Here is a 17,054-nt window from a genome sequence, read left to right on the forward strand (position 1 = left end):
CTCAACTGCTGAGGTCATTAGTCCCCTAGAACTTAGAACTAGTTAAACCTAACTAACCTAATGACATCACAAACATCCATGCCCGAGGCAGGATTCGAACCTGCGACCGTAGCGGTCTTGCGGTTCCAGACTGCAGCGCCTTTAACCGCACGGCCACGTCGGCCGGCGACATGAAAGAGAAGCAGTGGTTGGGAAGGGAGTAAGACAGGGTTGTAGCCTCTCCCCGATGTTATTCAGTCTGTAAATTGAGCAAGCAGTAAAGGAAACAAAAGAAAAATTCGGTGTAGGTATTAAAACCCATGGAGAAGAAATAAAAACTTTGAGGTTCGCCGATGACATTGTAATTCTGTCAGACACAGCAAAGGACTTGGAAGAGCAGTTGAACAGAAAGGACAGTGTCTTGAAAGGACGATATAAGATGAACATCAACAAAAGCAAAACGAGGATAATGGAATGTAGTCGAATTAAGTCGGGTGATGCTGAGGGAATCAGATTAGGAAATGAGACACTTAAAGTAGTAAAGGAGTTTTGCTATTTGGGGAGCAAAATAACTGATGATGGTCGAAGTAGAGAGGATATAAAATGTAGACTGGCAATGGCAAGGAAAGCGTTTCTGAAGAAGAGAAATTTGTTAACATCGAGTATAGATTTAAGTGTCAGGAAGTCGTTTCTGAAAGTATGTAGCCATGTATGGAAGTGAAACATGGTAGATCACATAACTAATGAGGAAGTATTGAATAGAATTGGGAAGTAGAGGAGTTTGTGGCACAACTTGACTAGAAGAAGGGACCGGTTGGTAGGACATGATCTGAGGCATCAGGGGATCACAAATTTAGCATTGGAGGGCAGCGTGGAGGATAAAATCGTAGAGGGAGACCAAGAGATGAATAAACTAAACAGATTCAGAAGGATGTAGGTTGCAGTAAGTACTGGGAGATGAAGATGCTTGCACAGGATAGAGTAGCATGGAGAGCTGCATCAAACCAGTCTCAGGACTGAAGACCACAACAACAACAAGTCGTGAAACGTATGTAGAAAAGGAGGCAGTACACAATAGACAGAGTTACAGGAAGGCTGGGCACGAAATCGACGAGACATAACGAGTAGGAAATGTACAAGCATCACTTGCAGGTGGCTACTTGTGAGGGCAACGTTCCGCTGGCGCTAGTGCTGCAGTGAAACTTGGAGGAGCTGTAGCGACTCACGAGAAGAAGAGGACGGACAGCGGGTTGGCCGTCTTGCGCGGGTTGTGGCGGGTGCGCTTCTTGCCGGCGTCCATGGCCGCTGGGGCGTGCTGGCTGCTGGCTGGTGGTCACTGTCTGCTGCGCTGCGTGACGTCTGGCTGCCGGGAAGGATGGCGGGCGACTACGCTGCGCATATAGCAGCACACAGTGTGGAGCTGCGCTTATCAGACTAGCAGGTGCGGGCAGGTGCGACCAGCGCGGGGAGGGGACGGCTCGGACGAGGCATTATCAGCTACTGCCGGAGCGTGCGATAATATTGTACTGTTTCGCTTTGTGATTGTGTTCTCGTCTTCAGTTATCGACCTTAGTAGGCGATAGTGTTGATGGGCGACGCCACACGTCATACCTAAACTTATCAGGCAGACTGAATGATCAGCTAGCTAGTAGCAAGTTGGTACAACTTTGGCACTCTCTCATACTGGTCGCGTACTTCATCCTAGCCCCTCTGTGGCTGACTTCGTGCCGCCCCGGAATGTTTACGCTCGTTGCCAGTCTTACCTACGTAACGGTACTGTGCGCCGTAACAATAACTAACCGTTGTGAATATGCAGAGGGGTAACGGTACTGTGCGCCGTAACAATAAGTAACCGTTGTGAATATGCTGAGGGGTTCAGAAAAATGTAGACGGTCTTTGATAGTTAACATCCTTGAAACAAAGTGACATGTCTTTGCAATTTTGTGCGGTAGCGTAGTCCACTGTTTTCTCAGCAGATCTTGGTACGCGTTCTCCAAAAGATAACAATGCAGCAATGCTGTCTGAGCAACGCAAGACCGTATTGAAGTGGTATTGGAAGTGCGGAAACATGATGGAGGTACAACGGCAATGGCGTAATGTGTACGAAACTCAGCCACCGACATCTACAACAATTTATCGTATTCGTGATAAATTTGAAGCCGACGGTACTGTTCAGGATGTGGATAAGGTCAGACCGACCAATAACATCAACAAGTTCAGCTTCCAGCGCTGCTGCGGTGTAACATTTTACTGTGTTACCTCAAAAATCTGTGAATCAGTGTGCACGTGAAACGGGGTAAGCCGATCAAGCGTACGACGAATTCCGAAAACCGCAAAGTGGAAAGAGCACATTCCAAGATCGCTACACTCTATAAATTATGAGGATGCGGGTCGAAGGATGGTGTACTGTGAGTGGTTTGAAGGCATGCTTCGCGAAGATGAACGGTTCGCATGGATGGTTATCTGGTCTGACAATGCACAATTCGAACTGAACGGTACTGTAAACCCCCACAACTGTGAGTACTGGACTCCTGGAAATCTTCACGTTCACGTGGACAATAATGTTATTCTACTGGGTTTAATGTGTGGTGTGATCTTCGTCGGGTGATTTTATTGGCCCATACTTCTTCGATGGTACCGTAACTGCTGAGGCGTATCTTCATATACTGCAAATATCGACTTTACCTGCCAAGTAAGATGTGTTTAGAAATGAAAGATTTTACCTGTAACAACATGGCGCTCTCCTTCATCACCACAGAGATGTCAGGGCCTACTTGGATGAAAATCTACCACGAAGATGGATAGATCGAAGATGAACTGTTGAGTACCGACCAAGGTTTCCATTCCTTACATGCCTTGACTCCTGCCTATGGGTGACCTTAGAAAAAGAAATTTATCAACAGAAGCCAGGTACACTGAACGAGCTACGACGAACCATCGAGGCGTCCTGTGCAACTGTAACGTCGGTAACATGACAGCCGTGGTTCGGTCAACAGTTCAGCGGCATCCACGTTGTCCGTCTCCTAATGGGGATCACTTTGATACATAAAACAACCTTCCCTTGTTCTATTAATATTGACTATCAAAGAGTGTCTACATTTTTCTGGACGCCTCTGTAGTGCTCATCCGTGAACGGTGTTGTGCGTAGTGATTGTTAATACACAGAAGGGCCAAAAAAATTGGTACACCTCCCTAACATTGTGTAGCGCCTCCTTGAGCACGCAGAAGTGCCCCAACACGACATGGCAAGGACTCGACTAATGTCTGAAGTAGTGCTGGAGGGAACTGACGCCATGAATCCTGCTGGCCTGTCCATAAATGCGTAAGAGCACGACGGGGTGGAGATCTCATCTGAACAGCACGTTGCAAAGCATCGCAGACATGCCCAATAATGATCATGTCTGGCGAGTTTGGTGGCAAGTGGAAGTGTTTAAACTCAGAAGAGTGTTCTTGGAGCCACTCTGTAGCAATTCTGGACGTATTTTCCTGCTGGAATTGCTCAAGTCCATCAGAATGCACAATGGACAGAATGAATGCAGGTGATCAGACGGGATGCTTACGTACGTGTCAAGGGTCAGAGTTGTATGTAGACTTATAAGGGGTCCCATATCACTCCAACTGCACACACCCCACATCATTATATAGTCTCCACCAGATTTAACAGTCCCCTGCTGACATGCAGGGTCCGTGGATTCATGAGGTTGTCTTCATACCCGTATTCGTTCATCCGCTCGATACAATTTGAAACGAGACCCGTCCGACCAGGCAAAATGTTTCTACTCATCAACAGTCCAATGTCGGTGTTGACGGGCCCAGGAGAGGCGTAAAGCTTTGCGTCGTGCAGTCATCAAGGGCACACGAGTGGGCCTTCGGTTTCGAAAGTCCATATCGATGATGTTTCGTTGAATGGTTCGTACGCTGACACTTGTTGATGCCCCATCATTCAAATCTGCAACAATTTGCGGAAGCGTTCCACTTCTGCCATTGAATGATTCTCTTCAGTTGTTGTTAGTCCCGTTCTTGCAGGATCTTTTTCCGGCCGCAGCGATGTCGGAGATTTGATGTTTCACCGGATTCCTGATATTAATGTGATATTAGCGTGAAATGGTCGTATGAGAAAATTCCCACATAATCACTACCTCGAAGATGCTATCTCTCATAGCTCGTGCGCCGAAGCCGGCCGAAGTGGCCGTGCGGTTCTAGGCGCTGCAGCCTGGAACCGCGAGACCGCTACGGTCGCAGGTTCGAATCCTGCCCCGGGCATGGATGTGTGTGCTGTCCTTAGGTTAGTTAGGTTTAACTAGTTCTAAGTTCTAGGGGACTAATGACCTCAGAAGTTGAGTCCCATAGTGCTCAGAGCCTTTTGAACCATTTTTTTCGTGCGCCGACAATAACACAACGTTCAAACTCATTGTAATCTTGATAACCAGTCATTGTAGTAGCAGTAACCGATCTAACAACTACGCTAGACACTTGTTGTCTTGTATAGGCGTTGCCGACCGCAGCGCGTATTCTGCCTTTATACATATCTCTGTATAAGCATGCCTATACCAGCTCCTCTGACGCTTCAGTGTGTTATGAGCTAAGAGGCAGTAGCTGGTCATTCAAGCGAATCGCCATCAACTTCAGTGTCACTTCTGCAAGGTTTATACCCATTACACATTCCTTTCTTTCACAAGGTATGAGTTGGCTGCTCTGGGAGGAAAAGGCGGAACTTATCCCAGCAGCCAACGTGGTACAAGCTAATCGCAAGCTTACGCTCACAGTATCCTCCACTCAGGGGCCAAGTAAAAGTGAGCCATTGCATATCCACACAAAAATGAGGTGATTCCTGTACATCTTTAGCAGACGGCACTGAGTAATATACCACTGGAGGCATTTTGGGGCCAAAGGCAGAATGGAATTCGTTGTGATGATCTTCAAATCACTGCGGCATGATCTCATTTGTGAAATGAACGGTTATCGTGCTGTGAATTGACATGTCCGACGGGAAAGACATCAGACATGAAGAGATCTAGATGTTAAGTGATGATAATGCGATATTCAACTGAATGTATAAGAACTACACACTTCTGGACAATGAACTGTATAGCCCAATACTGTTATCATTGGTTCTAGAGTAGATAAGGCTCTGGAAGCCGAACCACCCTCACTCTACCACAGGTCCTGCGGGTAGCTGTCTCCTCTGTTTCATCGAAAATCCAATGCTTCTACGTCTATGCTCAATAGATACTAATGGCGGCAGTAGTTGTACAGCCAATGAACCTTTTATTGCCACGAAATTCGTTGGGCCTCCACAATCTGCCGTTTGTCGAATGTTATTTCACTACTATCTGCATATTATGGAGTCTACAGATTTATTCCTCTGTATTTCTGGCACCTGCATTCCGCCCGTACTGCGTATTTTATAATTCGAAACAGTTGCAACTGCTGCGAACTCGTTTACGCCAGAAATGAAAAACACACAAAATATATAAAAAACTGTTCTTCAGACAAGTGGAAGAAACACATTCTGCCTCTCACTGGGTACAGAAAACTACCAGATGGTGGGCAGGAAAGTGAACAACGTGCTCAGGTACGTTGGTCTAAAAAATAGTCTGTTTCATCAGCTAGTGACAATTCACTAAACTCAGACCATTAATCACTCTGACTGCTAGATCTTCAATAATGAGAGATACTCCCCAGCGCCCCTCCTCCTCCGTTCGTCGTAAGTAACATATGACGTGACGGCACCAAAATACATAATCATACCTTAAAACTTTTAAAATTTCTCTCGATTATACTGTGTCTTAAACGTCTGTATTCTGATAATCGATTCTGAAGTAGAAATAAAGCTTGTAAAACTGTGTTATTGTCTTCGATCTTAAATATCTGAAAGTTTTATTAATATGTATAAATTAATAACTGGAATACTATGTAAAAGTAAATTGTTAATTGTAAAGATTCTTCAACTCCCAAGGGGAGTTATTTTGAATTCGCATTTGCAATAGGCATTCAGGTAAGCCAGGAAACTACACTGTGTTGTCACCTCCTGGGCTTTTTTGGATGACCTTAGCGCTTTTATCGTTTTTGTGTCAAATTCAGATGGCGGAGAATATTTAAAAGTGTTCTGAGTCGAGTGACTCTAGTTAGCAGAAAGTGAAGTGGTGTGGATGGCGCCTTCAAGCGTATAGCTATAACGTGTATTTACGTGTGACGAAATGTTAATCAGATTCTCTACCAACTGGTGTGGTAACATTTTGCACAATTGTAAGTCGTCTCCAAAAAGTACTAGTCACGGACGCAAGAATTTCTGGACTATGTTGTGGTGAAATAATTACACCACAAGCACTTCAAGAAATCGGCTGTGGGTGGCAACATGGCGAGCCATTATTAATTCAAAATATATGAGATGTGAAGAAACTTTCTAACATATTTGTCATCATCAACAATGACTGAGAACTGCTACAAGGCAAGAACTTTTATGTTTATTTAATAACTAACAGTGTATAGGGAGTAATAGTCATCTCAAGGCACATCTTCCATTCCTTGAATTTTGAACATTATACTTGTTTTAATTTCAGTAGTTTTGATATTGTCTACAAACACTCAAAATAATTTTCCTTTGTCATTTTGAAAAGAAGTAAATTGTTGCTAACCTGTTTTCACAAAACATAGATGCCTGAAACGACAATGCCAAAATGTCATCATATTTCACTAAGTACTGATTGGAACTAAATACCACTAATGAAAGCATATGAGTGGAATTTGATGCATTTTTCAACTTGATACAATTAAATTCGCTTGTTGCCAAATCAGCATTTAACATAAATTATTTTCAATTATTTATGAGATTATATTTCAAAATAGTAGCCAGAAAGCTACGTAGTTATAGTATTTGCTTGCATCCATCTTGTTTACTGATGGTTTTGTAACAATAAAAGAAAATTTGCATTAAAGTAATTCATGCCAACACGAAAGAATATTCAGGATCTGTCTCATCAGGACTGGCGACCATCTTATTTATTTCAGCATTCATATCAGAAGATATACTAACGGTAAGTTAGTTGCTGCTCTCATTCTGATGTTCATTAATCACTGTTGTTTTGGGGGATATTTCTAAGTATCAAAAAGATACTGCAAGTAGGAAATGAAAAGTATTTATATTTGTGTGGTAGGTAAATGACCGAACCTCGTATCCACCTTACGTTTTGGAATCAAGTACACGATTTCCTGTAACAATGATTTCAGTGCAGGCTTACACGCATTCATAAATAGTCAATATTGATACAAGCGACATATTTTTCTAGTGTAGTAACAACGCCAAAACTCCTAAGGCTATTAGAAACAGTGCAAACTCTAAATTAGCAGTTCGATGCGAGTGTAAAGTTGCGATGCGCTCAAGGTCACGAGCAAAGTCACGCGGCCAGACACACTCAGCTGGCTGAAGAACGATTGTGACGTCGCGTACTGTCGTAGAACGAGTTTACACAAATTTTTGTTACCGTAGTTCCGTGGAACATACGTTACATATTTGACTAGTTGGGGTGAAGTTACAAATCGATTGTGTGTGTTCTTAATCGTGACCTGTTGTGTAAGGTGAACTCATAATGACGCCACTTGATTTATTGATATATTTTTTCATCCTATAAGAATTTTCATTTCCTAGCGCAAGTACAATGAAGTTATTTTGTGTTTGGTAGCGATGTACCGTACCGCTGAAGTCTATTGTTATTTTACTACAGCTGTGTGAAGTAATATACTGCTATAGCAGTGAGTGGTCTGAGGAACGATTGTTTGTTTATTACGAAAAGTAAGCATTGTTTGTGCTCATATAAAGCGAAAGTGTAAAAGGCGTGCCAGAGTCCTCTACGTGCGTGACAAACTGAACTGTCATAGTAAAGCTGAAAGAAGCCTAACAACTCTATTCATTGTCTTGCCAAGGACTGATAAGATAGGATGAAGTAGATCTTTAGTTACCAAGTAGTATGACATAATATGACTGGAAGACGCTGACTACAAATATAGAATCAACATCTGAATTGATACCCTGCATTCTTGCTGCTGTTGAGCCTGTTTGGATTTGTAAGCCTGAAATGCTCTCTTAAAAATCACTCCTTACCCACACATATCACTTCCTACTAGTCATCATGATACAACAACAGTAACTTCCTATTCCACAACATGTGTCCCTCCCAAGAAACAAACCTGTTTATGCATACCCCCTCCCAACACAGTCCGTACCTTCATCCTAAATAAAACATTCCTCCAATCCTGTTCCACCATCCAAATTTCCCTGTATATCCTATGATGTTGACAGATAATCTCAGTCCAAGGCGAAGAGCTGAGCTGCAATTGCCAACGGGAAGAACATCCCCATTTGGTCACAGTACTTGTACTGTACTCCCACTAAAAAACTCATTCTCACCCTCTTCTGCTAAACTTCAACTCCCATATTACTTGTGACACAATATATCTACGACCCCGTCAGCCCATCCCTTATGATTTCCTCATCCACACAGACCATATCTTTTCCTTCGTTATTATTGTCACTGAACTAAACATCCATAGCAGACCTCCTGCAGAACTACAGTAGTGTCCTTGGTTTACTGACTCCTTCCAAGATGACATAGACCCCATCTGCCAGCAATCAGACTGAAAGTAAGGTAATTCCAGATGTCATCTTAGCATATCCTAAACCGGTTTGATACATCACTGAAAAATTCCTTGATACAAGTGAGCACCTCCCTGTCCTACACATTACCTCATCAGCATGTCCCCCACCCCAGTATCTGTCTTAAAGATATACAGGACTACTCCCAAATCAATTGAATACCTACCAGCAGACTATAGATGCTCATATCAGATCTATTCAACAATCTTCCATCAACATGATTTTTGCCCACAAGTCGCCTGCTTTCTGCAACTTATCCTGTTAGACGCTATGTCTATTCACATCTCTACCAAGGCCATTCATCCTAATCGCCCCAATCTTGCATTCTTCACCTCCCCCTCCCTCAAAGCTCAACTCCTGTTTTCTGAATCTTGTCTGTTATACTGTTTGTACCTGGCAGCTCGTGAGCGTGGTACAACCACATACCACGAGAGACACGAAGGAAATTAATTAAACGCTGAAAACTACCGAGATTTGTACCGAACATGCACCAGAATTGACACTATATTCCTCATTAATTTCGTCAAGTATTGGAAAGCCTTCCTTCAATTCACGGGCCTCTAGAAGAGTCGTAAAACTACCGTGGGCTACTGCAGACTATCATCGGTAAGCGTAGACTAAGGCAGTTTTTTTAGTAGCCTTGGTCAATTAAGATCGTAACCGCGATACCAGTATGTTACGCGTTTAGCATACCTCTCTGGCGTTGCCTCATTACCATCTCTTTGTTTGCGTATGCGATCAGTGTCTTATTAGATTCCCCCAGCAACTGGAAGCGGTGAACCGTCTAGAAATTGAGTGCTGAGTGAGACTATTTAAAGGGACGCATAACCTATGGAATATTTTTGTTCTACATAGTTATGCTCCTGCCTAATACATAAATATAAACAGTGTTTATAGCAAAATTGAAACTGTCACCGTTTAATTCAGGCTTTATTCGAAAATTGTTGATTTGTAACGCGAAACAGAGAGATGTAGTAAAAATAAAAAATAATACAGAGATATCATATAGCACTAGAAAACGCAGTTTCTTAAAAAAAAATTAAAAGAAAACGCCACAAAACGAAAACATACCAAACAGCGCTTCAATACCTCGACGAGCATGTACAAAAGATGTTCCTGTTATTCATAAACAACTTCGCACTTAACGATAATAACAGGAGTCTTCTGCCTTTGATCATGATGGAGAATGTTCTACTGAGTACAAAATAACAACAATAATTAGACACAATTTTATGTTTGTGCATGTAAGCTGTACTTCCCTCCAAAGTAATTGCTTTGGTTACATAAAAGCGCAAAGTAACGCGATCATCTAATTTATATTGCTTATAAAATGCAATTTAAATTTTGTAAAGAACACTGAACGATGTGTGGTTCTAACTATGTGCAAAACAAATAAGCAAACAAAAAACAAAGACAATTCGTCGGCTCCCAGTTTCTCTCTCACACATTCATTTATGTTTTCTTCTCTACCAATACTAACAGCTCTACACGTACTCCTACAATTTGCAACGTAAATTATGTACTGAACCAAAACCACCGAACTGTAATTTTCGGTAAGCGCAACTCTTGTCTCTAACCGTTCCTCTATAGCTACCATCCCTTATAGAACAGCGTGAGTAAACCTGACCACTTCGCATCGTATTTTTCTGACATCTTCACAATTCATGGACGCCCTCATTTCAACAACTCCCTGTTCCCTACGGTCCATGAAAACACAGACAGTAGTCTCCCACCCCTGCTACCAGATTCCACTATTTGGACAATATAGCACATACAGAGATAAGCAGACCATTCGTAGCACATGTCATACAACAAGTACTACACAAAAAATTGAGCAATGTCGCCAGCCACGACTGCATCATCCATGTACCCTTGGGATGACCCCTCTCGTTCCTTATATCCCTTGCATTTCCTGTATCGAGATGTCTAAACCACCTCTACCTTTTAGCCTCTTTAGTATGCTAATGTCACATATATCCTAGTTCTCTAGCCCGCAGTACAGAAATACTAGCGATCCCTCCAATTCCACCTTAACCAGTTTACCCCCTGGTGTAACCATATTGACCTCAAGACAAACTCTTTCCAAAATCCAGACAATCATTACAGGGTAAACTACATACAGATTCCATCCCCATTACTCCTATTTCATCATTTACTACCATACTATTCCATTAATCATCAGACTATAACACCTCAGGTTAACATATCACATCCGACAGAATGCCCTCAACAAACTAAAACTACAAACCAGGTGCACACAGGGATTACAAAACTCAATTGTCCGTCACACCTACAAATACTTGTCTGACCCTCCCTCTCCTAAGCCAGTATTACTTGGATATCCACATCACCATAGCTTTATCATTCGCTCCCAGTTTTCAAACGACATACACTCAGGCGTACGTTTTCCATCTATCCTTTATTATCTCATCAGTTTCACACTTCCCTCACATGCTTAACCCCTCCGTACAGCCTATAATATCCGCAAACTTGATTGCAACAATCTTAATGTTCCACTCTAATTTTGAATCCTGGTAGGTGCTGCCCCTACTATACATACATATTCCACCTACCAACCCTACACTTCATAATCTCTCCCAGACAATGAAATCCGCCCCAATATTTATTCACCTTTGTCAGCTCGAGCACTTCTCTCCGTATCGCAAACCCATCAGCCATTCTCCTTCTCTCCGTTCCCCTTTCTTTATCATCTTTCTCTACCCCTTTCTCTGGCGCTGCAGTCCGGAACCGCGGGACTGCTACGGTCGCAGGTTCGAATCCTGCCTCGGGCATGGGTGTGTGTGATGTCCTTAGGTTAGTTAGGTTTAAGTAGTTCTAAGTTCTAGGGGACTTATGACCTAAGATGTTGAGTCCCATAGAGCTCAGAGCCATTTGAACCATCTACCCCTTTCTCCTTCGTATTACGACCCCAACTATACCTCCACTTACCTAATTTCTGTTTCCTACAGTCCATCCCAACACCTGCCCTCACTTCCACAGCTGCAGCCCGCCAGACCCTTCTCCTTTTACCGGCACCTCTACATCTACATCTACATCCATACTCCGCAAGCCACCTGACGGTGTGTGGCGGAGGGTACCTTGAGTACCTCTATCGGTTCTACCTTCTATTCCAGTCTCGTAAGAAAGGAAAGAAGGATTGTCGGTATGCTTCTGTGTGGGCTCTAATCTCTCTGGTTTTATCCTCGTGGTCTCTTCGCGAGATATACGTAGGAGAGAGAAATTTACTGCTGGACTCTTCGGTGAAGGTATGTTCTCGAAACTTTAACAAAAGCCCGTACCGAGCTACTGAGCGTCTCTCCTGCAGAGTCTTCCACTGGAGTTTATCTATCATTTCCGTAACGCTTTCGCGATTACTAAATGATCCTGTAACGAAGCGCGCTGCTCTCCGTTAGATCTTCTCTATCTCTTCTATCAACCCTATCTGGTACGGATCCCACACTGCTGAGCAGTATTCAAGTAGTGGGCGAACTAGCGTATTGTAACCTACTTCCTTTGTTTTCGGATTGCATTTCCTTAGGATTCTTCCAATGAATCTCAGTCTGGCATCTGATTTACCGACGATCAACTTTATATGATCATTCCATTTTAAAGCACACCTAATGCGTACTCCCAGATAATATATGGAATTAACTGCTTCCAGTTGCTGACCTGCTATTTTGTAGCTAAATGATAAGGGATCTATCTTTCTATGTATTCGCAGCACATTACACTTGTCTACATTGAGATTCAGTTGCCATTCCCTGCACCATGCGTCAATTCGCTGCAGATCCTCCTGCATTTCAGTACAATTTTCCATTGTTACAACCTCTCGATACACCACAGCATCATCTGTAAAAAGCCTCAGTGAACTTCTGATGTCATCCACAAGCTCATTTATGTATATTGTGAATAGCAACGGTCCTATGACACTCACCTGCGGCACACCTGAAATCATTCTTACTTCGGAAGACTTCTCTCCATTGAGAATGACATGCTGCGTTCTGTTATCTAGGAACTCTTCAATCCAATCACACAATTGGTCTGATAGTCCATATGCTCTTACTTTGTTCATTAAACGACTGTTCTCTCTCTTTCTTTCTCTCTAATTTTTATTTATTTATTTATTTATTGAGAGTCGCCAGTCTAACTGAATGGTTTGATCCGGCCCATCACGACGACTTTTCTTGTGCCAATCTCTTCGTCTCAGGGTAATACGTACATGCAATGTCCTCATTTACACATACTTGTGAGATTCCAATCTCTCTCTTCCCCTGCAGTTTTTATCTTCTACTCTCTTCCTCTAGCACCTCGGAAGTTATTCCCTGATATATACTAGAAAATGTACCACCACAGCCTTAACTTGAGTATGTCTTTATTGTCCCACACGATTAGTTTCGGCGGCACATCACCGCCATTCTCAGCCCCCATCAGTGCCTAGAGAGTATCAAATGTCTTTGGTGCATTTATTGTGGAGACCTAGTTACTAGTACAACGCATTGGAAACAACATGGTGCAAGTTCGCCATAGCATTGCTACTACCACAGTTAGAGGAGCAAAACAGCTGGAATACTGAAACATTGGCCTGATGTAGAAGATGATGATGGCAGAGAAGAGTGCATTCCCTCAAGGAAAAAGGATACAAGTGTACAAAGATATTCTTTCAAATGGCTCTGAGCACTATGGGACTTAACATCTATGGTCATCAGTCCCCTAGAACTTAGAACTACTTAAACCTAACTAACCTGAGGACATCACACAACACAGATATTCTTTCTTGAATGAAAAGAATCACTTAGAACCTTGTCTTACAAGAATGTGACTCAATTTACTTCATTTTTGGTCTATGAATGGATGGATTGACACTCAAGAAAATTAAATGTGGAGAGTTAACAAGTTTAGTAGTACATTTTTGAAGAATTTGATACATATTGTAATGTAGGAATGCAATCCCATGACGTCACAAACCTCACTCTCCTTATCAGCGGTGTCATCGGTCCCACCCCTTTGACTAGCCGGTCAAAATACCAGACAGCGGAAATAATCCAGTTGTGCTAGTCAAAAATTTAAAAAATGCATGCAAAAATCCAAAAAATCGAAGGTGGTAGAACCAGCTCATTTGCACTTTGTACAACATACCCCGGCCTCCACACCTGCTCCCTCTCCTCGTGTATGTAAAGAGGATCTTTGCATCGTGATCAGAATAACACAGGCACTGCAGTATCGTAATTATCTGCCGATACGGGGCAAGCGACTTCCAAGTACACAATGTGACCTGTACGGGAATATAAATAACGGATGTACGAGTACAGGTCGTAGACACATGGTTGACGACATATGGTAGTTTGGGTCTGGCAGTGAGTCGTGCACGGATAGCCAAATGGTTAGCTGGATCAGTTGCTCAGCGTGTTCGGTCAGAGGTTTAGTCGCACTCTATCGGACGTCCACCCTGAACAAATAGAACGAACAATAAAGAACTAAAAAAATTAAAAGGCGACTGTTCGCGATAAGCGGGAAATTCGGGGTAGAGTCCCGGTCCAGCACAAATTTTCATTGCTGTTGGTTGTCCTTATTCGCAATTGCGAATTCATTTGATGTGTTTCGTAACGCCGGCCGCGATGGCCGAGCGGTTCTAGGCACTTCCGCCTGGAACCGCGCGACTGCTATGGACGCAGGTTCGAATCCTGCCTCGGGCATGGATGTGTGTCATGTCCTTATGTTAGTTAGGTTTAAGTAGTTCTAAGTTCTAGGGGACTGATGACCCCAGATGTTAAGTCCCATAGTGCTCAGAGCCATTTATACCTTTTTTTTTTTTTTTTTTTTTTTTTGTTTCGTAACGGATGTGGTCGCCACAATGCATGTTCCTTTGAACATACATGCATGTCCAAAGGAACTTTGCTTCGTATTCAGAATAACACCGGCACTGCAATATCGTAATGTCACATGTAGTTTGATAAATTATACAGACGTATTAGATGTGGTAATATTCAATTTTAGCGTTACTTTGTACCTTGCACCAAGTATGATACATTTTCCACGCTATTCTCTTTGACAAGTGGGAGGTAGAAAGAAAAAGATGGGAATTAACTGATACGTTTTTTTTTTTAATGGCTAGTAAAATACTGAGACGCAGACAGACGAGTGACGTCCGGAGAAGCCAGTACGCCATCGAGAGGACATGCTACATAAGTTTTGCTCTGTTTTATTGTTTTAAGTGCTGGCCCGAAATCAAATACTGGATTATAAGGCGTACAGGAGCAGATTCTTGGTGTGGTTGCCAAAAAGCAAAAGAAAGTGGTCAAATATACGATCATAAGCATTCCCTTCCTGAGCCTGTTATGAATGAAATAAAAAAATTTTTTAGAGACCTCAGTAACCCTGTTTTGCTTAGTAAATGTCTTCATGGGGGCACTCAGAATAGAAAAGAAAGTTTCAACCATTGCATATGGGAAAGAATATCCAAGAATGTTTTTGTAGGACTTGATACATTAAAAGTTGGTATTCTAGATGCAGTTATATGTTTCAATAACGGACTGATAGGAAGGTTGAAAATCCTGAGAAATTTAGGCATAAAATGTGACTCTAATTTGAAAGATCAATTGTTTGCATGTGACAGACAACGGGTGCATGAAGCTGAAAGATTCACTCTTGAAGTTACCAAAGAGGGAAGAAATGCTAAAATGAATGCCAAGAGGAAGCTTGGAGATGAATAAATGCTGCAGGATGAAGATTATGCTTCAGGAATGTTCTGAAGCACAATTTAATTGGACTCATATCTTCATTCGCGGTTTCCTGCAAGTTGTATTTTTCAGAATTCAGGTACAAATATTTCCTAGAGTTTATAAAACATTACTCTAATTTTTTCTGTAACTTGCAATAGTCCATAATTATGTTGTAGACCTAAGCTTTATTGCAGAATCAACTAAATTATAGTTAGGAGCACCTGACATTTTTGGAGTGAGCCCTGCGCCAGATGTGGGAACGCAGCCCAGTCCGACGAGCACAAGGTCTGTAGCGACGTTGGCGTCAACCCCTCAACCGTTGAGAGTATAAAACCGATGGACAGTGGAACCTCTCTTACCCTGAAACAGAGATCTGAGTAACTAACGTGTGTGTTCCTGCTCGCTTCAGGCACAACGTCTATGGCAATTGGTTCTCTCTAACTTGCGAGGTTTCCACAGTGCATGTGGTTGGTAATGGGGACATTTACGTTCGCTCCGCGTGCTAACCGTATGGAAGATTGGGAAACAATAATTTTCTGATGCTTTGTGCCGTCAGCTGTAGATTGAGGCCATTGAGTGGTGGAATTTATTGTATTCATGTACTCGTTTCATAGATCAGTGACTGCACCACTCGCCTGGTGAGTTTAGTAATGTACAGTAAACCCGGTACGGAAGTACTATGCAGTATGCTCCTAGGAGTGCATATCATTTCGAATTGTTTCTCTCAGATGTCATATGACGTGATAACTCATTTACGAACTGTGAAAGTACCGGGCAGCGTCGGCCATGTTTCTTCAACAGGAGTGTAGCGTTTGTTGCTTGCTGCAGGCACCTGAAAGCTGACCTCCGAGTGGTTCTAGAGTGAATTTGGTGAGCGTGTGTGTTCCCCGTCAATCACGCATCACGTGTTGTGAAATTGGCTTTGTCCCATTTGCGTGTGTTTCCGGAACGACGTGTTGTTGGTGATTTCTCATACACAAAACCCAGAGGAGGACTAATAGTTTGTCTGTCTGGTGTTTAGTACACAGTCCAGTCACATGAATGTGAACGCCAGTCAGAATACTGAATGGCCACCTTTTGCAGCGCGGACGTGCAGGAAACGAGTCAGTGATTGTCTCGAAGGTACCGACAGGGATTGGGAACCATGCAGACTCGAGTGCCGTGGCTAGCTACGCTAGGTTTCTCGGCTGAGGATTCATGGCGCGAAAGCCCGATAGAGGGTGGTCCCACAGATTGAGTGGGTTTAAATCCGGGGAGGTTGGTGAGCATAGGAGTACGGTAAACTCGTCTCGTGCTCCTCGAACCACGCACGTTCAGCTGAACTATGTGACGTGTTGCGTTATCCTGTAGGCAGATGCCATCACGCCAAGGAAAAATAAACTGCATATTGAGGTAGATAAGGTGTCCGAGGATAGATGCATACTTGTGTTGATCAATTATGCCTTTCAGAATAATGAGATCACCCAGGAAATTCCAGTAAACATTCCCCAGACCACAACACTCCCTCCTTCGGCCTGGACCAGTTCAACGATTGTTGCAGGGTATTTGCTTTTAGACGTTACGCGCTATACAACGTCACGTGCTGTAGATGTCGACGGCCATCTGCCAATGGAGCATAAAGCGTGATTCAGCTGAAAAGACCACCGGTCGCCAGCAATTGACATCCAGTTCTGATTTTATTTATTTATTTATTTATTTATTTG

At 42.9% G+C, this 17,054-nt stretch overlaps 1 protein-coding gene across 3 annotated transcripts in view; it reads right to left on the bottom strand.

Moving 5' to 3' along the window:
- LOC126236240 (ATP-binding cassette sub-family C member 4-like) overlaps positions 1-17,054 on the bottom strand; it is a 352,061-nt gene that overhangs the window by 289,717 nt on the left and 45,290 nt on the right. The window contains exon 1 of one of the 3 annotated variants that reach the window (XM_049945383.1): positions 1,206-1,414. The exons of the other annotated variants lie outside the window; for them this stretch is intronic. Within the exon in view, the coding sequence (XP_049801340.1) occupies positions 1,206-1,279 (74 nt within the window). The 5' untranslated portion in view covers positions 1,280-1,414. Of the gene's footprint in view, positions 1-1,205; positions 1,415-17,054 lie in introns of those variants that run through there. 3 annotated transcript variants of the gene reach the window in all.

The sequence above is a fragment of the Schistocerca nitens genome, chromosome 2 (genome assembly GCF_023898315.1).
Source record: "Schistocerca nitens isolate TAMUIC-IGC-003100 chromosome 2, iqSchNite1.1, whole genome shotgun sequence".
Lineage (NCBI taxonomy): Eukaryota > Metazoa > Arthropoda > Insecta > Orthoptera > Acrididae > Schistocerca > Schistocerca nitens.